Raw genomic sequence first — 26,877 nt, forward strand, 5'->3', positions numbered from 1 at the left:
AGAAAAACTTTGCGTGTTATCTCAGCGTATTTAGTGAAACACCAGACTCTAACTCTCCCATTTTTCCATCAACCTCAACAGGCTATATAACTTGCCAGTCATGACCAACACGAGTAGACGGAAACCAGGCGCTCAACAGAAAATAGAGTGAAATTCCGTATAGCGGACAACTTAGAATTGGATAAAGACAGTCAAACTCTTATACAATTAGAATCTTGACACATTTTTCGGTTGATTTCACTTTACCCAAATATCTGATAGGACGTTTTTAGAGGCAATATATTCCAATTTAGGAACAACCTATGTGTGTCGAATACCTCTGTCCATAGCGTACAGGAAGTTTTACTCTTTGTTAAAAATCTGTCGTATGAACCCTAATCTAACTGGGCTTTGCGGGTTCTTATGAGACCGCCGAGGTCTAGAACTATCAGAAAGCCCAGCGCCGTTGAGAAGCAAATAGTCCTGGGGACGAGGTTGGTTATTGCCACAAATCTTTGCACAAATGTTTGTAAGCAGAAAAATTGGGATAAATTTGAATGACGTCATCTTATTTTTTCCGATCCTGGAAAATAGCTAAAACGACTAAACATAAATTTGGAATAAGAAAAAAAGCAACCAGAAATCTCGTTCCTAGGGCTTCCTTTTGCTTTCTTTCTGATATGTGGCTACAGCGAAGAGGAAGCTCTGGGGGATGAGATTTGGAGGACCATTTGTCTCATTTTGTTTATCCAATGGCAAGACAAACATAGGCCCTTTTGTCACACCTGTCAATAAGCTTAGCACCGGAAAGGGACAAAAAGCCCTGGGGACGACGTTGCAATGAAGCTTGCAGACGATTTAATGTGTAAAATTGCTTAATAAAAGCATAACAATGACTCTGAAACTGTTTGTTAAAAAGGATATTTGAATTTTTTTTGATTTTTTATACAATTTTTTCCTGACCACCAGAACCGGCGAGTCACCATAACTCAAAACGTGACGTCATACCAAAAATATTTTGACTATACTAAAGCTAACTTAAAATGATAAAATGTCATCAAATTCCACCCCAATTTTAACCATGCCTAACATGAAATTTAGGGAGGGTCGCGTCCGGTCCCTCTGGGATGTCACGAACCTGTGGCGTTATTTCTTACACGTCCGTGTTTTTGAAGAAGGACTTCTATATTCTATTTTCCCCTATTTGTTCATTCCTAATTCCGCACCCGAGCCTTCTTTTTTTTAGCTATTCGTTTTGTCCGTGCAAGTCCAGATGATTTGCGACAGCTTCTTACGCCTGGATGTTCCTTATCAATTGAATCTTATGAAAAACATGGATGTGAAATGGTCTGAGAAAAACACGATTGTAAACACTATCAAAATATTGTTTAAACACCTTGTATAAATATTTACACGACGAAGCTTAAGCAAAAAAAAGTTTAATCATTTTCGTGCGATGTTTTTTGACGTAAATAATGCGAAGTTGAGTAAACCTCGTCTCCAGTTTTTTTCTGGTGTTAAGATGACGAAATAAGGTTAAGCGCTTTATTTATGTTAGTTTGTATACCTAGGATCATTTTATGTATCTCCCGTCAGCATCGAGGGAGTCTTAAACTGGATTAGCCATATAAGATCTAGTGATGAGTTTGATCAGTCGCAACATTTACCCAAACCTGACCCCTAATATATTTTCTTCCGGAAATATACCGATCAGCACCCACCACAATCGGTGAAACACACAAGAAGTGCCAGGTGATTTTCAAGGTCTCACATCACTCATTCTCGGGATGGTATTTTTTTTCTTGAGTATAATTCAAAAAAATGCAAAAATATTTTTCCACACCTGCGAGATTACTTAGGTTTTTTCTTCAAGTTTATACACGAGCCTTAAATTGCAAAGAAACGACTTTCTAGGTTGAGTGAATGATACCATAAGAAATTATGACAACGAATTAAATCTAAAGAAAACTGATTTTTTTTTATTTTGCCAAGAAATGTATGGGTGATGTCATGAAAAAATGAAAGAAAGTTGCACTCGCTGTTTTTTTAGATAAATATTTTCTAGTTGAAACTGTCTCGTATCTATCTAACAAACATTTTCCCAGCGCTAAGTTGAGCTTTGTGTTTTTAACCATAAATTTGACCCACGTGGGTAAAAATATTTTTAAATTAACAAAATTTTAACCCACGTGAAACTGCCTATTATTTATTTTTCATTGGTGGAAAATTAAACAGAATTTTTAATCTAGGACCATATATGGGCATAAATAATAAATAATAGTTGAAAGTTCTACGCGAACCGCGTGCCGACTACGAAGTGGTTTGAATAGTTGCCTGATAATAGATTTTGAAGAAGGTTGTGTTTTTTGAAAGGTAATTGGTAGATGTTTACGTCTTAAGAAATTTCACAATCATCAGTAGTCCTTCAATGTACGAAAAAATAACGAGTATCCAGAAAAGACTTGACGATCATTCAAGGAAATAAAAAAGTATATAGCTACAGATTCTCTTGTTCTTGTGAACAAATCGGCATAGTTTTGATTTGTTAGTACATGTTAAAGACATGTGAGCATATATGGACGTTTTGATTTTATATTTCTATATCACTATTAAGTGGATACGAAAGTTTTTCACAGCGTGCTATATTTTGGTTGATTATGTTATTATTATCCTTTCAAACTATATATCTTTTTCACCTTCTTTTAGACAGTACAAGTGCCCATGTTTCATTGTAGTAACGGTCCTAGCAGCATGTATCAAGGAAGACATACAGTATGTACCTACCTACTATTTACTGCTTTTATACACTATTTACAATATATATAATTTAAGAGTATAGCCAGAAACAAGTTATGGAATTTTGAGGTCCAATTGTTTACAAAAGTATGTAGCTAGCTAGCTATATATGTATGCACATCTGTGGGGACAGAAAAGACATTTACCCTAATTTATAGATTTTTTCAAAATTCAAGATCCAAAAAGTACACGAAAAATCTTTTTCTCTTCTTTTTTAATTTCATCAATTTAGTATTTTAGTGTTTGTCTTGGATTTTTTTCGTCTCTGGTGATCTGTTGCTTGTACTTTCTGCCCCTATGCATGTGCACATATATATATTACTCTTGATGCAAAATCTAAACATATGTCACGTGGAATTCTTCTAGGATGTTGATGCCAAACAAAAAGTTTTGTGTAAGGTTTATATCCTCTCGGATGCATTTTAACATTTTACGACATGTTGATGACTTGTCGTAAAATGTTGTTCATTTGTTTACATTTTCGGCAGTAAGCTTTTACCTCTATTATTTATGTAGCAAACAAAGCTAGCTTGCTGATTAGAGGTCCAGCAAATTTTCTCGAGTGTAGACCGATGTATTTTGGCTCACACTTCATGTAAAAATTTGACTAAATAAGGTACTTTTATGATGTGTTGTAAACATGAATTCTTTATTTTCAATCTATTGGTTAGTTTTATTAAGGTTTTTTTCATGACAGCTTCACTCTTTAACATCTTCACTAGGAGATGATTACAGATTATGTGACAATGTATTATACGAAATCCTTTTGAGTTCTAGTTTTTTTTTTGTATTGTTTAGTTGATTTTATATTTTTTATAGACTCCTACACAATCTAGTGGTCAACCGTATCCCAAATTTTCTGTATCAGAAGCTTGTGACCGTATAAAAGAAGAAATTAGTTATCTTCAAGCCCAAAATCATAGGTATAAAAAGTACTTTATTTACTGTAATTGCCCACTATGATGCTATGTATTGTCTGTTATCCATTATTTCTTAATGGCTTGATGTATATTATTAGGCTTGGATTTTTTTATTGTTTTTTTTTTGTATAAACAACCATGACAAATGTTTTTTTGCGAGATAACACCGACAATTTCAAATGTTTGGTTTTAAAATTAAGTAGGTCTTAAAACAAACTTGATTCAACACAGAATTATCATACACTCGTGCAATAATAATTTATATGAAGAAAAAAGAACTGCATTTATTATTTTGTTTTATTAAGAACTTTCATATCCGTTTTTCTGAAAAAAAGAACTTTTGTTACTAAAATAAATTAGTTCTTTTAATAAATATATGTTGTATTGCAAATATTGAACTTTCATCTGTGTTGAATAGCTCTTCAGCTAATAAAGTTTGAAGGATATGTAAATACTGAATAATAGGCTGAGAAAACAAAAGTGTATTTCAGGACCAATATTAAAAATCACACTTCTGATGATTTAAGACAGAAATAAGAAATTGTCTTTTTTCTATTTTAGTCTGAAATTAGAATGTGAAAAATTGGCATCGGACAAGACAGACATGCAGCGAGCATATGTAATGGTGAGAATTAAATTATAGTGGTCCTCAAAAATAAATAAAAGAAGATAGTTTGTCTAATGCACTAATATCACTGGTTGTGTGTTTATTATCTCCAGCATAGTATGTTCTATTGGTTAAAAATTTTGCAGTTAGAAAATCTTTTGCAAGTATATATGAAGTCTCCATGGAGCACTATATTGAAATTATTCATCAAAACAAAAAAAGCAATCACTTTAAATTGTCTTTCTGTTAAAAGCTTTAGCAAATCCATTCAATTTTTTTGACATGTTTTTTATATGTAATAAAAAATATTAATATGTTCTGTGAATCCTGTGAATAAGAACTGAATGTTTTGCTTTCATGTTTAAAATGGTGTTTGCTAAGTATGAATGAAATAACCATACTTTAGTGAATGGGTATTGTTCAGACAGAAAGAAACAAAGATTTTGTGAAATATGTCACTTTTTAAGCACTCCTTAAATTATATTCTAGAAAGACAACAAGAACATAAGGTCTAAAAAAATATATGTATTTATATATCCTTTCTAATTCAATTCAATGTATTTCACATTGGCAAAGAATTGCTGATATGAAATGCCATTTTGCCTGCTTTCCTTTGGAAACCTGTGCTTCTCATCATCAGTTATTTGTTTTATGATAGCCTGCTCTCATACACACGTAACAGTTAAATTAATGTAGTAAGAAAATTAGAGCCAAACAAATTTGTAAAGATCCCCTCAATATTTATCGGTATTTCACACATACCTTGTAACTGCAATTTATACATGCATTGTTAATGAAGATAATAGACATGTGGTTTAGTGTGAAAACAGATAAACCTGAGAGATGCTTTCATTGTTGCAAGATACAATTCTAACTTTTTAACTCCCTAATTTTTTGGAAGAGTTGAGAATAATTTGTTATTTCTTAGCTCTTTTTACACTACCAGCTGGCACCAACGTGCTTTTAAATAACTTGTTTTTTTTATTTTTGTTTGGGTGCACAAAAAATGCTCAAATCTACTCTACAAATTCAGAATTCTTCAGATAAAAGGAATAATTGTAATTTTTCTTTCTCTTGATTAAATGTTAAGTTGCTTGCTTGGAGGAGATTACTATAGAAATAAATTTGTTTATGGTGATACAATGTATCAAGACTGTTTATTTAAGTGGGCATAGCATAGCAACTAAAATTTTCGAGCATGAACATGACTTATTTTTCTGTTTGCAGATTAAGCATAAAAATTAAATTGGCACTTCTTTCAGTTGGAACCTGCCACTTTTTGTTATTAGCAAATTCTTTGGCTCTGAATTTTATACCTTTCATGATTGCTTTGTTTAGTACTACGAAATGTCATATGGCTTGAACGTAGAGATGCACAAACAAGTATGTTTTACTACTATTTTCTTTTAAAGTGTATGTTTTAACACAACATTGTTATGTGCAAATAATGCATTCTGTAAATTACAGCGTCATATTTTTTGTTGGTACTGCTGTTGTTGCAGGTCAATATTTGAACAAAATGACATATGTGGATGTGTGTTTTTTTAAATCATTGTTGAGTTGCTCAATATCAAACTAAATTTCAAATAAATTTCAAGAACTAGCAGAGAAAAATAAGGAATATATTTAATAGGAAATTTATTAAACAATGCCAGGGTTAACTGCTGTGGTTATCAAAAATATTTTTAATTGAATAGGTTGATCAGAGCAACTGAGATTTCTATTTTTGTTTTTTTATGAAGAACAGGTCACATTTATTATTTATTGATTGACTGCTTTATTGCATTCAAATCATACAGATTTTTTAGAGAACAGAAAGTTGATGTTTTCTTTTTAACAGTATGACAGCTGATTGAGATTTGAAAATTCTTTAGCATTCTTTTTAACTGTTGTGGTTACAGGAAGTTATATAAAAATCTGTTGTTTTCTTTGTCAACTCCTTTTTGTGGTCATCATTCCCTTATCATTTTCTATTTATTTTTTTAGACGGAAATTGCTAAAAGATTAAACACAATATGTAGTCAATTGCTACCTTTTTTGTCACAGGAGGTATATATATATACATATACAAATTTTGCATTAATTTTTTTGTTTTGTGTTGGGTTATAGTCTGAAACAGACAAGTGGCCTTTGTATTCTCCATTTTAAATTTTAAACAAATGAACCAAAATTAGACAGCATGAAAGATGTTTTTTGCTCTGTATGCTAATGTTATAAGCAGATATGACTGTCCAAACATGCCGTAGCTGTTAAATTGTTAACTGAGAGATTCATTCATGTGATTCTGAATGCTGGTTATAAATAGATTAATGTGGTTTCTTTGGGAAGTATTTTTAATGTTCCCTCCATCTGAGGTGTTTTTTATCATGTCCCATTTAATCTAAATTAAGTGTATTGTTCAGATAAACTGTATTTTGTTGATTTGTTATTATAGTCTAAAAGTATTGAATTTTTTTTATAAACTTGTTATATTCTAACTGTCAAATGGGAGAATTATTTTCCTTTCTTATGCACTTAACTAAATAAATAAATAAATACAAATAGAAATGTAACATCTTTAATAGTATCTGGAAAATCTGTTTCTCAGACAAGTGTATATCAGCTATTATTAAGTTATTTTAACTTGACTATGTTGTTATTAACCAAAACCTGTCACACTTGAAGCCTATTTGGTGTGGGCATTTTGAGCCTAGAAGGTATGGGAGGGCAATATTTCCAATTCTTCTTTGATTTTCTGTTAGTAAGATAATTGATTTATCAAAGGGGACAACAAATTAGTTTTCTGTTTATCATGTAAAAATTTTTGTAATAAACTTTATTCTAGCATCAACAACAAGTTCTACAAACAATTGATCGTGCTAAGCAGGTTACAATGTCTGAATTAAATGCGATAATTGGGGTAAATTATGTTCTTTTTTCACTTTTTATTTTTTGTCTGCGAGACACTTTAAAAATATTGTTTTATTAATGTTTAGCAACAATTACATCAACAGGGATTGCCACACACTCATCCACCAGGCGTTAGCTTGCCACATCCTGGACTACCACCACCTCATCTTCCTAATGCAACAAGCTCTGGTTTGTTAACTCTTTCCACTGCTTCTGCAACTCGTCTACCTGTTAATAAAGGAGAAAAAGAAGGTAGTGCAAAAGAAGAGCTGCCCCTAAGAGGATCAGCGCTTTATAGAGGCACAGCTGATAGTCATTCTTCACATGGTAGTGATGATGGCCATGCTGAAGATTTGAACAGCAGAAAGCTAATGAATTATGAGAAGAGAGGAGATCATGGATCGATGCCAACCATGCCAAGTATAAAAAGTAATGTAAAGAAGTATAAAGACGTAAAAGATGAAAGCGATCATGAGAAAAGTGATGGTGAACTGGTGGTAGATGATCAAAATGACGTAAGTATTCTGTGTATGGTCTAGCTGGTTTCCCTTCTTGAAAGATTGTCAGCTAAAATAATATTTTCTTTCTTCAGGATCGATCATCTCCAGCAGTTCTTAATCGAAAACGTTTGGCAAATGGAGATTCCTCTCCACCGCGAAGCAATTCTGTTGACAAAAAAATTAAAAAAGAATCTGGACGTGACAGTGCAGACAGAACAGATAGGGGGAAATCACCTGTTCCATATGTTGGTTCAATCAAACATGCAAAGGTGATGGTAATGTTGCATTTTTGGATTTTGAAAGAAAATATTACAGGATTCATGGTGTCTGCTAGATCAGGAAAAGCATAAAGGGAAAAATAATAAAAGTTGGAAAAATTTTTTTACCTGACTAATACGACTAATGTCAACTTATATTGCATAGCGTGGAAGTGAATAGGCAAATCTGATCAGCAATAGCTACTCTTTCCTCAAAAAATGAAGAGAAGCTGAGGCTAAGGGTATATGTAGTCAGAAAAATATCAGAAAAAATGTGGATATGTAGTCAGAAAAATATCAGAAAAAATGTGGATATGTAGTCAGAAAAATATCCGAACAAATGGGGGCAATATAAGACTCTAGCAGACATTATGTACAATATCCTTTGATTTTTATATATTGCAATTCTTGTTTATATTTATTTTTATTATAGCAAAGTGATTCTTCAAAGGGTGCTGGTAGCCCTGGCCATTCGTCTCCTGTAGCAAAAGTTTCACCTATCAGTAAGATCTTGATAATTTTGGTCATTTTTCATTAGATTCATGAAACCTTTGCGTCAGAGAATTTGTTTATTTAAATTTATGTTTGGCCTTAGGATCAAATTTATTAAATCACTGATTTCAATGTGTTGTGTGTATTAAATGTTTAATTGATTGCAAATTTACATTTGTAGGAAACGGTCCATATCCTCCTTTTCCACACAGTGTTTCCAATGATGTTAGTCCCGGTAATAACAATCATTCATTTCAATAGAGACAATTTTTGCACTGTATTATTAACTGTTATATGGTAGTTTGATTTCTTTCTTTTTTATGACACAGGGTTTTTCACTATTTGTCTTTGTTTTCTTGTAGGTATCCACCCAGACATGTTAAGAGCTCAGAGGGTTCAAGTAAGTCTTAAATATTTTGTTGAATTACAATATCGCCTGAGTGACGAAGTGAAAAAACTATAAGTATCTGCTAACTTTCTTGTTTTTAGCCTGTTTTCGATCCTACTCGACCTATTGGTGGAATGCTTCCAAACTTCCCTAGTAATATACCCAGTGGAAAACCGGCTCACTCTTTTCATTGTATGGGTGAAGGGACGTGGTTACCTGTACCATTTCCCCCGGATGCACTTCTAGGTCCTAACATACCTCGGCATGCTCGGCAACTTAGTACGTTAAATCACGGTGAAGTTGTTTGTGCAGTCACGGTTAGCAATCCCACTAGACATGTGTATACTGGTGGAAAAGGTTGTGTGAAAGTATGGGATATCAATCAAGCACTCGGACAATCAACAATAAACAAACCAGTTTCTACTTTAGAATGCCTAGTAAGTATAATTTTTGGTCTCTTTGTTAATATCTAATTCTAAAATCTAATTCTGTCCCTGGTAAACCACGTCTTTTGGTAGATTTTATTTACTGTGAGCACATGCATTAAAGCACGTGCTATCTTGACGAATAGCTATTTAATATTTGATTGAGTTGTTAATGATATTATAAAAACGTTGTTTAGACCAATTGTGCTTCCTAGTTTTAAACTTTGTTTCATTATTTCATCGACAATCTTACAACTCTAGAGAGATATATACATCAGATCCTGTAAATTATTACCCGATGGCAGAACGCTTATCGTCGGTGGCGAAGCCAGTGTGTTGACTATTTGGGACTTGGCTGCGCCTTCACCTCGCATTAAGGCTGAGCTCAATTCGAATGCTCCAGCGTGTTATGCTTTAGCTATTAGTCCAGATTCTAAAGTCTGCTTCAGTTGTTGTAGCGATGGGAATATTGCCGTACTTGATCTCCATAATCAGACCATAGTTCAACAGTTTCAAGGACATACCGATGGTGCCAGCTGCATCGATATATCACCTGATGGTACCAAACTTTGGACAGGTATGTTTCCGTTGTAAATAGCACCTTAATTAAATATGGATAATGATTATATTAATGTAGATTTCTAAAACCCTGCTTAGGTATAGGGAGAGTAGCTGAATGTTTTTCTCCGATGAATTCACCATGTATTTCTTTAACGATCAATTTATTTATTTTTTATTCTAGGTGGTCTCGATAACACAGTACGCTCCTGGGACCTTCGTGAAGGACGTCAACTGCAACAACACGACTTCCAGTCACAAATTTTCTCACTCGGTTACTGTCCAACTGGTGATTGGCTTGCAGTCGGGTATGACCGCTTTTAAATATTTTTCCTTTATTTGAAGCTAACCCATCTGTTTATCCTTCCCGGCTTTAACTTCACTGTTATTGTTGTTTAGTATGGAGAGTAGTAACGTTGAAGTTCTCCACGTAAACAAGCCTGATAAATATCAACTTCGCCTGCACGATAGTTGCGTGCTCTCACTCAAGTTCGCCAGCAGTGGCAAATGGTTTATCAGTACTGGAAAAGACAATCTTCTAAACGCTTGGAGGACGCCGTATGGTGCTAGTATATTTCAGGTAAGACACTATCAACTTATTAATGTATGATGATTACAAAGTTACATATTTTCACACTGTATTGTTTATTTGTTGTTGTTGGTTTCGTCTAGTCGAAAGAATCGTCGTCTGTATTGAGTTGCGACGTTTCAGTTGATGACAAATACATCGTGACCGGATCCGGTGATAAGAAAGCAACTTTATACGAAGTAATGTATTAGCTGTTGCAAGACCTACCATATTTGATCTCGAAAGTGCCATGTCACTACGAAAAGCTGCAAATGCGCATCTGTGGAAGAGATTACAGTAGAAACGATTGATGGAATCTGACCAGTAAAAAACAGAGATAAAATAGCAGCTTGTCAGTTTATATAAATTTGAGCGAATCGCTGACAACAAAAACAAAATAGTCGACCATATTGGTTGTAAAAACAGTAATCACTGCATATGATTTGGACATCATTGAATAAGTTTTACCTAGACTTTGCTTGAAATTTAAGCTAATATTTTGTTTGTTTGTTTTCTTATGCAATATATCCCGGTTGACTTGCTTTATTGGCCCTTTTTACGCTGCCTTTTAATGGTGGTTAAATTTTCCAGACCGAATTTAATGACGTATTTTTTTACGACGCGTCGGTAATTAAATTTTAACTGTCGAAAGGCGTTAACTTAGAATCGACCAAAAAAGGGTGGAGAAGGTATAGTTGTGTGTTTCTTATTTTGCCACTTTTGTTTTGAACTTTAAACTTTTTTTGAAAAATGTACGTTGTTTATTTATTATTATTATTTTCGTGTTCTCACAGGTTTCGCGTAGTCAGGTCATTAATGTTCGTATTTGCTTACAGATAAGAGGAAGTTCTTTTTTTTATTATTATTATTTTATATATGTATATCTTTTTCTGTGTCCACCATTAAATTGTGTAAATAATCAAACTGGAATAAACTGAAAAATATCAACTTGTGACAAGTGGCGAGGAGTTTGATGCTGAAACGCACAAATAAGCAAGTCGTTCTTATTGGTTAAGAAAAATGTGATTTTTCTGGTTGATATTTGACTGCGCCTAAACAAAATAGAGACCTTAAGCAAGGAGCACGGGAGGATAAAATACGGGCTTCGACTCATGAAGGTCAAAGTTCAACTACGTTAGTCTCGTTATTTTTTTTATATTAACCCATGTGAATTTAGCGGGAAAACGTGCCATGTAAAAGAAATGTCAGGGAGGCTCTACTTGTTTCTTACGACCATGATCTTATAGATGACGATGAATTCGTGCTCTTGTATGATATCAACAAATCGACGAATCCAGATTTACCTTACTGGAAGTATACGAGCTTTGATTTATATCGTTTAGAAGATGATGAATGTTTAGCCAGCTTCAGGTTTCATAAATCTGACATTTATAAATTGCTTGAAACGTTGCAGATAGCTGATGAAATTCAATGCTATAATCGCACTAACGTGGATGGTGTCGAGGCACTTTGTATATTTCTAAAACGATTCGCGTATCCTTGTAGATTTGGTGACTTGATCCCCATTCAGTGGCGGTCAGTTCCTGAAATGAGAATAATTTCAAATGACATTACAAATCACGTCCACGATACATTTGGACACCTTTTATCACAAATCACGTCCACGATACATTTGGACACCTTTTATCAACATTCAACCAGGCTGTACTTCAAAGGAATCGACTGGAATTGTATGCAGATACTGTGCACGGAAAAGGTGCAGCGTTAAGTAATTGCTTGGGTTTCATTGACGAAACAGTTAGACCGATATATTGACCAAATCAAAACCAGAGAATTCTTTACAATGGTCACAAACATGTACATTTGATTAAGTTTCAGTCAGTTGTTATTCCAAGTGGATTGATTACTAATCTTTAGGGACCAATGGAAGGCAGACGTCACGATTGTGCTTTATTGGCACAATCAGGATTACTCAACCAGCTGTCACATCATTCGTTTTCTAGAGCTGGCGATCCCCTAGTGTATTTATGGGGACCCAGCATATCCCTTGCAGGTTCATCTTCAAAGCCCATTTAAGCCAGGTGGTGGGCGAAGACTGAATCTTAATAAAAAATTGTTCAACAAAACCATGAGTAATGTACGAGTGTCTGTTGAATGGGTATTTGGAGAGATCAGTACTTTGCGTTTTTAAATTTTCGTAAAAACCTCAAAATTGGATTGAGCGCAGTTGGCACAATGTATATCGGATGTGCTTTATTACACAATGCCAGAACTTGCTTTTATGGAAACACCTCCAACACCAACCAGATATTGATGACTATTTCCAGTAGAAATCTTTCACCTTTAAAATTTTGTATCATTTTTCGATTTATTATTTTTGTTTTCCTAGAATATTTGTTTAATTAGCGTTTGCTTAAAAAATTGGCCAATCAAAGTCGCGTATTTGTCAAATTTCTTGGAAATCAATAGTGCGTATCATTGAAAACTGCTTTCTTTTTAAAACTAAACTTGTACAACTAACATTTTTTCTTCTACTTGTTCATCTTTTCAATCATGGATAATATAGCTAATATTGTTTGTTTTTGCATTGCATCATGGCTCTTGTTAGCTGCTGTTGATCACTTTATTGTTGTTGAAAGGTGGCCAAAAGACTTTGTTGTTGTTCTAATAATTTTTCATTATTTTGTTGTTTATTCTGCTTTACCTGGAGCTCCTGTTCTCTAAGTGCATGATCTTGCTCAGCCTTCTCCCTGAAGTAGCTAATTGTTTCACTGCCAGTGTACCTACTTTTCTTAGCTTTAGCATCTCCACCTTCTTCAAGTTGTTTTCTCTACCTTGTTTCTGCATATGTGTCCATGCACTTTTGTCTGATGTTGATTCTTCTTTGTCCTTCTCTTTCTACTTTCCTCATCAATCTCTAGGAATCGTTTCTCATATTCATCTACTTTATTCATGATTTCTTCCATGAGAACATCTAGTTCTGTGAGCTCTGGAGATACACCAGATTCTTTCAATGCACCCGAAGTCTTTTTAGCATAACGTTTCTGTAGGGCAGCATTGTGTCCATGAACTGCTGGTTGATCAACAGTGAAAAGTGGTGCCACGTCAACTTTGTTTAGATTTTTTGCAAATGGCTGTCCATGATTCTCCTATGTCTTTGGTTGACTTTTTCTCTATTCCATAAAACTGCCGATATACAGAAATGCATGAAAATGTACAATTATTTTCTTGAAAGGAGAAATACTTCTTTGTTTTCTTTCTGCTTCCATCACGTACTCTCGACTACGAGCAAACATAGCAAATGGCGTATTCTACGAAAGCACTGCTACTAGCTTATGGGGTTTTCACTGACTTACGCATGCGCAGTTCATACAAGTTTAATCTGAACCCCGTAGTTTGGTCTCCCGTTGTAGTTGCTTAAGCTGTTTAATGTAACGAAAAAGAACAAAATATACATATTTTTTTGCCTGTATTAATTTCGCGAATGCAATCTAGATTAATTCGCGGGAAGTTACGATATACATCCCCCAGGGCGAAAATTTGAACAAAAACTATTTTTGGCGCCTGGTGACATGTTTAACGCCTTTCGCACGGCTTCAAACTTAAAATGACGACCTCGAAATGAGAAAAGAGGCAGGTGATGCGGTTTTCTGTGTAAAGTGTAAAGGCGAATCTCCACGGGACGATTTTCAGGACGATCGTCATTAATATCAATTTTAATTGGTCGCGATTTTCGTCATGACGAAAGGTTGAATTGGTTTCTACTTTTCGTCACAAAAATCGTCGCGAATATCGTCCAGTGAAGATTCGGCTTAAGTGGCACAATGTGGATAAAACATCAACAATAAAAAGTTACGTAAGCATCTGATTTATGTTAACGGTGTAAATGTGTATCTCACAGGCGTCATTAGTTATTCCAAAATAAGTTGTAATTTTGCTCTTTCAATCGGGTTACTTGAAAACATGGATACCTACCGTGGCTGATTAGTACATCTTGTCCCGTAACAGGATAGTCGACGTGCGGCCGAACGCTTTAATGTTTGGCCGCTCATCCGCAAGTTCCAACATTTCAATTTATAAATGTTAGGGTGAACGTTTCATAGAATCTGGTCTGTATATTTACCGAGTTTCAAACGTGTGGCCGGATGTTTATATTAAAGGGGCGGCTACGGAACGGCTGTTGGTTTTCGACTTTAGTGACTTACACAAAAGTCGAGCTGATAGCGGCGGAAAGCAAAAATGGCTATTTTTCCGGCATGTATGCAATTTAGAGGCTCTAACATATAGATATATCTAGAATTTTTATCTTCTCCAGCCTTGGTTATGTTTTCATCCAGAATGGGTCTTGCTAAAGTATTTCTTTGTAATATACTTTTTGAAAAAAAAACATTGATGAACCAGCGAGCAAAGTGCGCTGGTTCATTGCGCAAAACGCGTTTGCCGGATTATTAATAAAGTAGACTCTCTGTAATTCGAACTCGCAGGGGACTGAAAAAAAAAGTTCGAATTAGGGAGAGTTCGAATTAGGGGAAGTTCATAAATTTTTGTGAAATTTTGTCCAAAAATCAGGGTTGGTGGTAGTAAATAGACTTCATAGATATATAAACCTATATACCTTGATAATTATATCTCTTATATTAATTCAGACGTTATGAAACTCCTTTCTCAAGTTGTTGGAGCACCTATCTTATTTTGTTTTTATAGACTTTTCACCGTGGCGACGTTTCGCTGGAAGAGTCGCCATCTCATTGATTAATAACAGAAATATATCCTTTGTAGTTTGAAAAGAATCCTAGACCTTCGATTTTGAAATCGAACAAGTAAAACCTTGTTTACACTCGATGAAAGATTAGCAGGGGGAGATAAAGTGGCTACTTTACGTAATTCGATCTTTAAAAGTTCGATTTACGGGGTAAAATGATCTAAAGGGACCGGGAATATGGTTTGAAATATAGAGGTAATCGAATTATGGAGGTTCAAATTAGGGGAAGTGAATCATGAGAGTTTGTTAAAGGATTTTGACGGGACCAGAAGATTTGTTCGAATTAAGGAGAGGTTTGAATTAGGGGAAGTCGAATTACAGAGAGTCTACTGTATGTGCGCGGGATATACGGAATGTGAGCATTTTAACCACTTCGTAGCTCCTTTAAGCAAGCATGCGACCGAAACGTCTTAAAAGCCCGGTCAAATATCACCTCGTCAAGTAAGCGCTAGCTTCTTTGACATAGGCAACAAACCTGGGGACGAGAATGGCCGAATATCACAATCTTCGACCAGATGTTTAACTGTTAGGCCGAATAACTCAAATATTCGCCTGCTGGACAAACAATTAAAAAAAGCTTTAATGAAAGCAATAGTCAGTGTTCTAGTAAGATGGAAGTACTTCTGCCTAAAGACACACAAATTGATCTTTTTTCTTTGATAAAATATTATCATGACATAAAACCGAAACTAAAGTACAGAGAGATATGTAGTATAATAAACAAGCTCCATAATGTTCGATTTAGGCGAAAGAAACTTTCTGGAAATCTGTCGAAAGAATGGGTTAAATCGAAAGAAAAATATTAATGCTAAGGAATTGGAGGATGTTGTTGAACTTGAATTAAACACAAAAACAGATATTGGCTACAGACAAATGACGGAATTGATACGTTCAAAATATAACATCAATGTTTCTAAGGAACTTGTTTGACAAACTTTAATGAGACTCGATTCGTAAGGCGTAGGACGCTAAGTAAATATACAGACCAGATTCTCTGAAACGTTCGGCCGAACGTTTATAATTTGAAATATTCGGATTGCGGGCGGGATATGCGGCCGAACATCAAAACATTCAGCACATTGTTATGACGTTCGGCCGCACGTCTCAAAGGTTTGGCCGCACGTCCTGTTACGGGACAAGATGTACTAACCCCAATTGGGGTAGTGTTTGGAGTCGTAGTTTTACTTTACAGTCCAGATAATTACGTGCTCTCCTTTGTGCAGACCAGTTTTGCAGATAGAAACCATCCTATTTAATTCAAACTGAATGGTTTCTATTAGCAATGGATTCACCATTTAAACAACTTGAAAAAAGGCTTCCCCCATGCAAAGCTCTTACAGCAATGGTTGTAACGTTCTCTTGTCAATGATAGCATGGAAACAAGGCTAACAATTATTTTCGATTATAAATAACTTGGAATGGAAAGGCATAGTTAGTAGTCTACTAACTATCCGGGATAGGTTCATATGCCAAATTTTCTAATGATTTTGTCTTTACAATAATTAAATAACATGGAAACAAGACTATAGCCTTGCCAGAGTTTCATTGCGCCACTATACAATGTACAGTCAAACCTTTATAGCTTTGAAAGATTGGTTGCATTATTCATGTGGCAAACATTGTTTAGGAATGCACTGTACAAAAAATTGCCTTTTTTCGTAAACGCGGGTTCACAGTCATTCTTCGTAAGTTGTTTGAATAAGAAGAATACAAAAAATCTATTCGTTTTGCGAGGAAAAGAATGCACTAGCTCGAAGAATAAACACATAACACATAGGACATTTATTTTTAGTTTGGTACCACCAATTAGTTACTTTACTCTATTTCAGCACATTTTAGCACTTTTCAATATTATACTCAATAATAAGATATTTAATGCTTACCTTGATGCCCAAAGAAAGTTAAACTTTTCTTTCACGTCAACTTTGATTTTATTTTGAAATTCTACACCTCATTTTGTAATTGTATTTCTCAATCTGATTGGATGATAATTTCCCATTCGCCGTGACTGCGACGAATGTTGGCAGAGAAAATTACGTCCTATTTATTGTCCTATTCATTGATCCAAAAACCTTCAGAATGTTACTTCTCTGTGGAATCTTTGAATCAATTGTGAATTGAATCATTATATCCTATCAATATATCCAATTGAGATCGTCATCGTGTATTGTGTGAATTTTATTTTGTTCAAACACCAGCGGACTTGCAGTAAACAGTGCCATTATATACAGACATTTATGAATTAGTATAGTGTAGCATAAGTATATGTTTCATTGTGTTATTATGGTATGTTAATATAAATACAGTTTGTAAGGGTGCGAAAATTACGTATATGCTAAATATAAATAGTCGCTTTACTCGTGCGACAAACTTTACACACGACAGCGGCTCAGTTTTGCAAAAGACATCTGGTCTGCAAATTATTATGTAAATTTTAAATATGGCGTTGTAAACTGAAGGTAAAAGTGAAACTTCTTTTAACCAATTGACGCTAAATTCAGGTTAAACGAGTTAAGAGCCAGTGTATTGGAGTAAAATTGTATATATAATGTATATTCACAAAATATATGCTTTAAATATTAGCTACCCCAACAACTACCCCAATTGAGATGCCCCATGTTTACAATTTAACCCTTTCAATCTTCTTGTTGTTAGCTAGCTAGCTTGCTATAAATATAGCCAGCCAGCTATCAAAATTTATGGAGACATTCAAATTTATATACTAGGTAAAACAGCCTCTATTAGTAGCCAAACATGTGCAGTTTTAAAAAGAAAAAGTGTCCATGTAAATCAACTCCAGTGAAAATGTTTCACTGTAGCTTATATTACAGTCAAACTCTAGCTAGCTGATAACATTTAAAGAACCTTATAATATAACAAATCCTGTGCAATATTCATAGCTATAGTGTTCAAAATTTCTTGTGTTATATATTTTTTGCTGATAAATCCAAATATATATGCCATGGATTTACCCTAAAAGTTGTCTTTGATGATTAGTGAGAGAAAAGGCAATTGCAAACTTTTGTATTTTGCATTATTCACCTGCTGATGAACGGGTGTTACAAATGATTATTATAAAAGCTGTCGAATTAAATATTCTTACTAAGGTGTAATAGCTAAGGCGTCATAACGAGTTTGTGGATTGCATCGTCTTGAAGACAGTTTTTCTAAAAACAAATTAGCATAAAAAAAGCACGTTAATGGCGTAGAAATCACCCATTTCGGACCTAGTTAGTTAGATAGTTAGAAGTTGGAAAGCAATACTATCCTTGCCAGTGAGGTAGTAACAAAGTCATGATTTAGTGCGCCATAGATTAGTGGTTATAGCTCTCGTACTCTGTGCGGGAGACCAGAATTTGATTCCTCTTGATGGCGATTCAACATGGGCGAGTAAATGTTACCATAGCCCCAGGTTAACCAAAGCCATGTGAGGGAAATTGGGGAGATGCCACACTGTGTGGGCCTTGGATGTTGCCAGGAGTTGTCTAGTAGAGTGCGGGCCCTAATTGGGTCTGTGTAGCTCAAAATGAGCATTAAATACGCTAGGACTCTCCATTTAAGCCATGGCCCCTCCTGGAAATAATAGACAGTGTATATCCCTTAATATTTGTGAGGCTAGCTTTAGCCATGTAAAATATGCACATCTATCTATCTATAATACAGACTGAGAGAATAAAAATATTAATAAGCAAACACCAGACATTGTAGCAATTAAAGATAATAAAATAGAAATCAAACATTCTCACTAAATTTCAGAATATACAAGTTTTTATTGTTAACTACAATAAAAGTGTTTATAATATTTTTAGCTACTCAGTAGCAGAGTGACCTATGAATTAAAGTTTGTCTGTCTGAATGATAAAAAATGATAGTACAGACCATTATCTACAATTTTCATTTGGTCTTAAATACAGTGAAAATTATTTTTGCTAGGTAACAGACTTAAAACGGCCTAAAGCAGCTAGCTTTAAAAAAATTTTTCTCACATTCTTATCTATGTTTGTCACTGCTTTTCTCTGAATCTGTTCATTAGATTTCTTTGATTTGTTGCACAAATAACCCTTGAGTGACATATCTTGATTTTCAAAAAAAAGTTATAATGGTGGCATTAACTTTATACAAAATTTCATTCTTATGCTTATGTTTAATATTCGGGTGTGACCTTGTTTTCATTGTGATTTTTTTTATTGTGTAATTGACCATTATTTTTAGGAGGTAAATTTTTTTATCATTTAGATGTCAATATCTGTGTGAAGTAAATTTAAAATGCCTGAACAATTTGGTTCATGGTACAGGGAGGTTTGTGATCACCTGCAAAAATCAAACCATTTTGAAGACCTTGAAAATTTGTTCAACAAACAAACCACAGACAAAACTCGTGTTCAGGTTTTGCTTAAACAGTCTTTACTTACTCATGAAATACAAGAAAATTTTTGTGAGAAAGCAAATTATAAAAGTAAGGATTTTCGGAATAATGGAAATGCGTTGTATGCCAGTAAAAAATTATGCGAAGCTTTATTGATGTATACAAAAAGCATTGCATATGCAGAAAGCAACAGTGAAGAGTTAGCATTGGCATACGGAAACAGATCAGCTGTTTTGTTCGAACTTGGAAAATTTGATCTATGTGAGCATGATATTCTTCTTTCGTTGGAAAACAATTACCCACAGAAACTTCAATTTAAATTATTGGAACGATTAGGCAAGTGTTATTTCAAAAATAAACAATTCAAGAAAAGTATAGAAGCTTTTCAAAAAAGCTTACAGTTGCTACAAAAAAGTGATTTAAACACAGAGAAGAAGAACAACAAAGCTCGCTTGTTGTTTGAGCATATAAATAAATACCATGGATCCAACGATAATGTAAATAACTACAGAATTATAAGCAATTCAGTGTATGAGTTAGAAAGGCCGTACATTGAAGATGGGTTAAAAAACAAAATGTTTCCATGTGCATCAAAATCTTTTGGTATCGAAGAACAATCTGGCCAAGGTAGATGTGCAGTTGCTTTGAAAGATATACATGCTGGTGAAGTTATTGTTGTTGAAAAAGCTTTCAGCTCGATATGTTTACCAGAAAGTTTTGAAAATCATTGTTATAATTGCCTAACTAGATTTATTGCGGGTTACCCCTGTAAGAATTGTGCTGCAGTGCTGTATTGTTCTTCAACGTGCAAAGAAAAGGACTGGGAGTTGTTCCACAAATATGAATGTTGTTATTTAAACATATTAATTAAAGATGAAGTGGGTTTAGGTCACCTTGCTCTAAAGATGGTTGTTATGGTCGGTTTAACTGAACTGATTAATTTTGAAGAAAGAAGAGAGAAAAAGAAAAAAAATTTAAAAGGTATAACAGGACTGAATGAAAACAACATATTCCAGCCAAATGATTATTTTTGTGTGTACTCTTTAACCGGTAATAGCCAATCAAGAAAACCATCTGATCTTTTTCGTAGAACTTTGTTGGCGATATATTTATCCAAGATATTGGCCAAATCCGGCTTTGTGATTAGCAGTGTGGAAAATGATGTTGGTTTGATTGCAACGCACTTGCTAAAACAAATTCAAATGCTCCCTTGTAATGCACATGAAGTTTCAGAACTTTACATGGAGGGAACCGAATTTGCTCAGGCTGAACTTCGAGAAATTGGATCAGCAGCATATACAACATTAAGCTTATTAAATCATTCATGTGACCCATCTGTTGTGCGGCATTGCTATGGTGATACTTGTGTTCTTCGTGCCGTGAAATATATTAAAAAGGGCAACCCCATTGTTGATAATTATGGTTTTCTTTATGCAGTTGAGGAAAAAAGCAGTAGGGAACAACATTTACTGGAGCAGTATTATTTTTCTTGTGAATGCATACCATGTAGGGAAGACTGGCCTTTGTATAGCAATTTAAATGAATCTCCACCTGCTTTTGTATGTGCAAACTGCAAGAGTGTTTTATCTGGTCATGTTTGTAGAAATTGTAATTTTGTTGATAATGAATTAGCAAATTTTGATAATATTCAAGAGAAATTCCAAGATTGCATGAACAATGTGCTGGAAACAGGAAGCATTTATGAAAATTTACCAATGCTTTTAAAATATTTAGATCTAGTCTCTAAAAAGGCCAAACTGCCTATTATTCATTTAAATAATTGCCAAGAAATTGTAAAATTATGCTTTTCTATGCAGGGGAATTTTGTAAAACTTTAGATCCTGTTAGTTTAAGATTTAGATTGGTTATTCCTAATGCAGGCTTGGTTGTGAAAAAAGGTGGTGGTGCGTGGTACCCAAATAGCAAATAAAATAAAATCTCACGTTCATGGCTTGTGCCCCAGGTCATGTTGACAAAATGGTGTGCGAAGTATGGAAAAAAGCTAATTATCAACATAGAAATGGTATATAGATGTCAGTAACTTATTTGCTTCATCTACTTACCAAGGTTCAGCACTAAACTTAATATTTGACCCTTGATGATCTCTGAACAGTTGAAATTCAGCAGTGGTAAAACAGGCAGTATTGTGGATACCCGCGTCTAAAAATTATTCCACATTTTTACTTTTGGTCACTTTTCATCACACCTAAGGAGCTTGTCGAATATATCTAAGAAAAGTGTGGTGCCAAGCAAAGAAAGCAAGACTATGTGAAACTAATTTTGAGAAAGTGTTTTAAATTTATTGTGACTTAGGGTTTCATTAGGGTTAAACCTAAAGTCATGTTTTTATTATGTAACTTTTTATTTATAAAAATGTTAACAAACAATGTATTATTTAGTTTCGGATATTGTGATATTAATAAAAAAATACAAATGTGTAATCAGTAATTGCGTTGTGTTTCAGGAGGTGTAATACCTTGATTACTTCCCGTCTATATTTACTGTAAGTTTTATCACAAGTATTTGGTTGCTATAATTCATATATTATGATAAAATAATTATGGAATGATAAACTTTATTTATTAGATTTTCAGTTTTTTAAAAATATGTTGTTGAACAAGGTATACATTGAGGGCACCAATATTAAAATTAGGGAAGATGGGTGGTTCTAAAATGGCAAATGTAGCGTCACATAATTAATTAGCCCCTCATCCATTGCTTATGTTTGAGTAGCTCACAAATAATTTTCCAATCAAACTTGCTAATCTAATTAATCACACTTTTTTTTAGGTAAAATGACAATACGAAAAAGAAATATTTCTTTAGAAAAAGACAACATTGGTAGCGTGCCATGTCAAAGTCTCAAAGTGAACTCATGGATTGCTTTACTGTTGAGGAACAAATTTTTGATTGCATTAATAATTCGTTTGTCTTCAGTGTTTTTAACTAAGACATTCTTCGTTCCTGACGAGTATTGGCAAAGTACAGAGATAGCTCATCGAAAAGTTTTTGGATATGGATACGTTACCTGGGAATGGAAAGAGAAAATCAGATCATATTTGCATCCATTTGTTTTCGAACTTTATTTTCACATGTTGAAATCTTGCCAGTTGGACACCACAAATGCTGTAGTTTTTGGTCCACATATCTTGCAAGCTTTTCTTACAGCAATATGTGACGTCTCTGTTTATTACCTTTGCTTGAAAATATACAACAATACTAACATAGCTACTATTTCATTTACTCTGCAACTTTCTTCTTGGTTTGTTTATTACACAGGTTCAAGAACATTATCCAACACAGCTGAAATGTGTTTTGCTTGTATTGGCTTGTCGTTTTTCCCTTTTTTTCGGGCCAGTGAATACGATAGTGATAGGAAACAGAGGGGAAATAATTTATGTCTTGCTTTACTATTTGGTGGTATTGCATGTATTATAAGACCCACCTCACTGATTATTTTTGGTGTTTTATTTTTATCAGCATTAAACAGAGGAGGTTTTATCTCCAATTTCATCGCTTCAGGTGTTAAAGTTTTTCCTTGTTTACTGGTGTTGTCGTTTGGTGTGGATTTTTATTACAATCAAGAATTTTGTCTTGTGCATTGGAATTTTTTTAAGTTTAATGTCTTTCAAAATTTAAGTGGTTTTTATGGAGTACATTCTTTTCATTGGTATTTAACACAAGGTCTGCCAGTTGTTTTGTTTGTTCACATTATTTTCGTTGTATGTGGGTTTTGTTATGGTAAGAAGAATAGTGTTATCAGCCTGATCACCGTGTTATACGTTGTAATTCACAGGTATGGTAATTTTTGGTGTCTAACCTTTAAGCAGAAATCTTGAATGTTTGATATGTTTGATACGATGACTGTGCTGTTACCGAGTGTATTGCTTAATGTAACCAATCAATGCACTGGTTCAAGGGATAGAACAACAATTTTTTACACATTTCTATTTTTTTAAACAACATGATCTGTTCTATCTAGCAAAGCAAGACACATTGTATTTGTTGATGTTTCAAATGCATTTTGTTTAACAGTTTGAAATGAAAATGTTGATTTTTTTGGTAAAAATTACTTGCTAAAAATGCCAAAAGTAAAATTAACTATTTTTAATTAATTAATTTTTTTAGTTTGATTGAACACAAAGAGTTTCGTTTTCTTCTACCAATTGTTCCATTAATTATGTGTATTGCTGGTCCTGGGTTGCAAGAACTTTCTAAGTCGTTTAAATGTAAACAAACCACATTATTGCTGATTACATTGCTCATGAATATCTTTCCAGTGACTTACTTCTCTGTCATCCATCAAAAAGGTGTCTTGGATGTTGTAAAATACTTGCGACATGAGATAGAAACAGGAAAGGACATTGATGTTCTATATTTGATGCCATGCCATTCAACACCATACTATAGGTTAGTGCAGGTGATGCTTGTGTAGTTTTTCCTATCTGTTGTATTGTTTTGTGGAATTTGAGGACATGATTTTTGTTAGCAATTGATTTTCTTGTATTGTTAGATGTTCTATTTGTTAAATAAATTAAGCGAAGTTCATATGAGCATGCACAGCGCCGTAGCATTTGTTTACTAAATGTTGCAACACGGCTATTGGTGGCAGTAAAGGTAATATATGCGGGCTTTCTTTTAACCAATCACAGTCCTGCCTAGGTCTGTGTGAAAATCTAATTCTTTGTGCATTTGTATGGCTTTGTCTTGTGCGTACTCACAAAACTTATTAAATGGTCAATTACCTATTAAAGAAAATATTTCTTTTTAAGATTTAAAAAAATATTATTTATGTAACTTTTTCTTTTTTAATGTCATCTTCATTTCATGTGTTAATCCAATTTATTGCAGTTTTATTACATTTTTATTACATTTTAATTTTCTTTTTGTTTTAAACTTTGTTTAGTTATATTCACTGCAACATTTCAATGAAATTTCTGACATGTCAACCAAACCAAACAAACGGATATATAGAAGAAGCCAAAAAATTTTATGCGAACCCTTCAGAGTGGTTAGAAATGGAGGTCGTGAATAATAAGCTATACAATCCCACTCATGTAGTAGCGTTTGATGTATTAGCACAGGTGAGTTTCAGAAATAGGTGGAGAAAAAGAATAGAATGCAAGTATTATTAGAGGCCTGTGAATCCAAAGTAATAAAAGTTAGCACAACAGTGCTGACGTTTGGTGGCCAATTTAGAGGCACTTCACAGGTTAGCACGATATATTCTTTTTTACTCTGAGGACTTAAAATTCAAAATTTATCTCAACTAATATCTTTTGCAGACGTGTTATTATTTCTATTCATTGACAACTTTGACTTTGTTTCCCTTAAAGTCGATTTTTCAAGATTTGAAATAACTTAAGATGCACATTCGGATTAAAATAAAGTCAAGTGGTTTTTTCCTTTGTCTACAACAAACAACGTATTAAAAACCTAACGTTTATTTTTTCTCTCGCTTTTTTCCACATCCTTTAGAACAAGGTCAGTTCTGCTGACGTTATAAAAAAGTGGCACTCAGCGGCGGCATAAAAAATATGTCCTTATATCAATGTAGCTTGGCTTTCAGGTTGGCAATGCAAAATGCTGACATGCATTTACAGCATTACTATATCATGTTTTATAATAACATACAATTGTTATTATTTTTCAGCGTGATACTCATTAAAACATATTTCAGCTTAGTTGGAACTCTTATTTAAAATAACATGCATCAGCCTTTTCCCCTGTTATGAGACAGTGGTTAGCCCACTGTGTAATTGACTATCTTAAGCCATAGTTAATTCAATGGTCGCTTAAAACATTCTCATTTCTATTCTGTTTACTTGCATTGCAACAATGGGAAACCTTTAATCTTACATTTTTGTGTTACTGGAAAAATATATTGAAATCTAAGTACTTTTTTATTTTTTTTTTTAGAATGCAAAAGACGTTTTGGCATTGTCAGGGTATTTTAAAGTATGTTATTTTATTATTTTTAATTTAATTTTTCATCATTTAGGTCCAAATGAACAAATATTTATATTTGACTTTTAGAAATTTAGATATTATTGCGTACAGAGAAAACTCAAAAGGGAATGTAGCCTTTTGTTTTATATCTGAGAAGTTCTATTACACCTGATCCATGCTGACCTGGTTTTAAAGGCTGTACTTTAAATCTCCAGACTTCTTTCTACGCATATGATATATATATACTATATATATATCATAATGCTGTTACTTCTCAAAGACAGAACATGTATTATTCTAAAAATAGAATACGAAATCCAAAACATTGAGTTTATTTTTACATTAAAAAATTAAAACCTCAAAAAACTTTAATTAAAACCTACAAAACATTTTCACCTTAGGGTGTACTATTTTTAGTGGAAATCAGGTGTCCTCAATAACTTTTCTGCCCCTGGCAGTGCAAAGCTAAAATATATTGAAAAAACTATAAACAGACCCTGCAGTAGAGAGTATTTTTAAAAGTTTATGTTTTTTCACAACAATTTATTGGTTATTTCTAATCACATGATCAGTCTGATTAACCGGCAATAAAACAATAAAAACAAAACAAGAAGAAGATTTAACTAAACTAAAAACTATAAGCCAAAACATATTATTATTAAATATTAAAGACAAATAAATTACGTACCATGCCATAACACATATGGGTTGTTTAAGAAAGTAAACTAAGCATGGAAATTTCGATTGTCTATGGGTGAAATATTAATACTAAAAAATCTTGAATGAAATTCAGATTAATGACGTAAATACTTCTCTAAAAAATTTTTTGAGATTATGCTTTAGAAGAGTTTCTTATTTAAGTCATGTCTGTTATGTTTCTCTTTGTGTGTTTATTTTTGTTGCATTATGTATGTTAACATGTGTCAACTTTATGGGGTTAATTCATATACCTTGCAACCAGAATGTAGACAATAACAGTCTTTTTGTTTTATTTTTATTTTTTTAGGAGATCACTTTTTTTCATAGTCACTTTCCAGAGGGACGTGTTGGGCAGTACGTAGATGTTTACCAAAAACAAGATGTAACTTAATATTTTCCTGTGTTCATTGTCGGGCCCACCTATTTTCAGACTCTACCTTGGGCAATAATACAATGGCTGTTCTGCTGCTTATTATTATATACTTTTTAATATAATATTTAATATTTTAAATCATGAAAGCGAAACAGATTAGTACTCAAAGTTTAAAAAATAGCGTTTTTTTCAATCAGTTTTATTTGTTATTTGTATAATGAGCTATTTTACCAAAAAGAAAAGCGTAGCAGTTTTAAAGCTAGTGCCAAGTAGAATCTGTACACCATAAAAAGATGTCTTCATAATATTCTGATCTTGGGAGCTGCAGGAAATGTATGGGTGAGTTCTCTACTCACTGTACCCATGGTTCAAAACATCTGAATTGCAT

At 33.7% G+C, this 26,877-nt stretch overlaps 3 protein-coding genes across 5 annotated transcripts; all 3 read left to right on the forward strand.

The window, feature by feature from the left end:
- The first annotated feature begins 2,261 nt into the window (after positions 1-2,261).
- On the forward strand, positions 2,262-10,921 carry LOC130647599 (transducin-like enhancer protein 1). 3 transcript variants are annotated; one of them, XM_057453528.1, is made up of 17 exons: positions 2,262-2,352; positions 2,686-2,751; positions 3,595-3,698; positions 4,257-4,320; positions 5,641-5,685; positions 6,289-6,351; positions 7,127-7,201; positions 7,278-7,706; positions 7,784-7,960; positions 8,382-8,451; positions 8,622-8,675; positions 8,803-8,840; positions 8,930-9,265; positions 9,515-9,830; positions 9,996-10,119; positions 10,211-10,391; positions 10,484-10,921. In XM_057453528.1, the coding sequence occupies exons 2-17, from the start codon at positions 2,701-2,703 to the stop codon at positions 10,589-10,591; spliced, it is 2,235 nt and encodes a 744-aa protein (XP_057309511.1). In that variant the 5' UTR covers positions 2,262-2,352; positions 2,686-2,700; the 3' UTR covers positions 10,592-10,921. The 3 variants fall into 3 exon arrangements, with proteins under 3 accessions (XP_057309511.1, XP_057309520.1, XP_057309503.1); XM_057453537.1 differs by having other exon boundaries at positions 2,300-2,544; XM_057453520.1 differs by having other exon boundaries at positions 2,300-2,468.
- An 8,132-nt stretch (positions 10,922-19,053) lies between these two features.
- Positions 19,054-21,909, forward strand: LOC130647636 (SET and MYND domain-containing protein 4-like). Its single transcript, XM_057453577.1, has one exon. It carries the CDS (start codon positions 19,369-19,371, stop codon positions 21,304-21,306), a length of 1,938 nt encoding a protein of 645 aa, XP_057309560.1. The 5' UTR covers positions 19,054-19,368; the 3' UTR covers positions 21,307-21,909.
- A 329-nt stretch (positions 21,910-22,238) lies between these two features.
- LOC130647644 (GPI mannosyltransferase 3-like) lies at positions 22,239-26,667 on the forward strand. The gene is made up of 5 exons (XM_057453589.1): positions 22,239-23,264; positions 23,597-23,878; positions 24,375-24,552; positions 25,388-25,426; positions 26,424-26,667. The coding sequence occupies exons 1-5, from the start codon at positions 22,264-22,266 to the stop codon at positions 26,505-26,507; spliced, it is 1,584 nt and encodes a 527-aa protein (XP_057309572.1). The 5' UTR covers positions 22,239-22,263; the 3' UTR covers positions 26,508-26,667.
- Positions 26,668-26,877: the final 210 nt, after the last annotated feature.

The sequence above is a fragment of the Hydractinia symbiolongicarpus genome, chromosome 1 (assembly GCF_029227915.1).
Source record: "Hydractinia symbiolongicarpus strain clone_291-10 chromosome 1, HSymV2.1, whole genome shotgun sequence".
In the NCBI taxonomy this organism is placed as follows: Eukaryota; Metazoa; Cnidaria; class Hydrozoa; order Anthoathecata; family Hydractiniidae; genus Hydractinia; species Hydractinia symbiolongicarpus.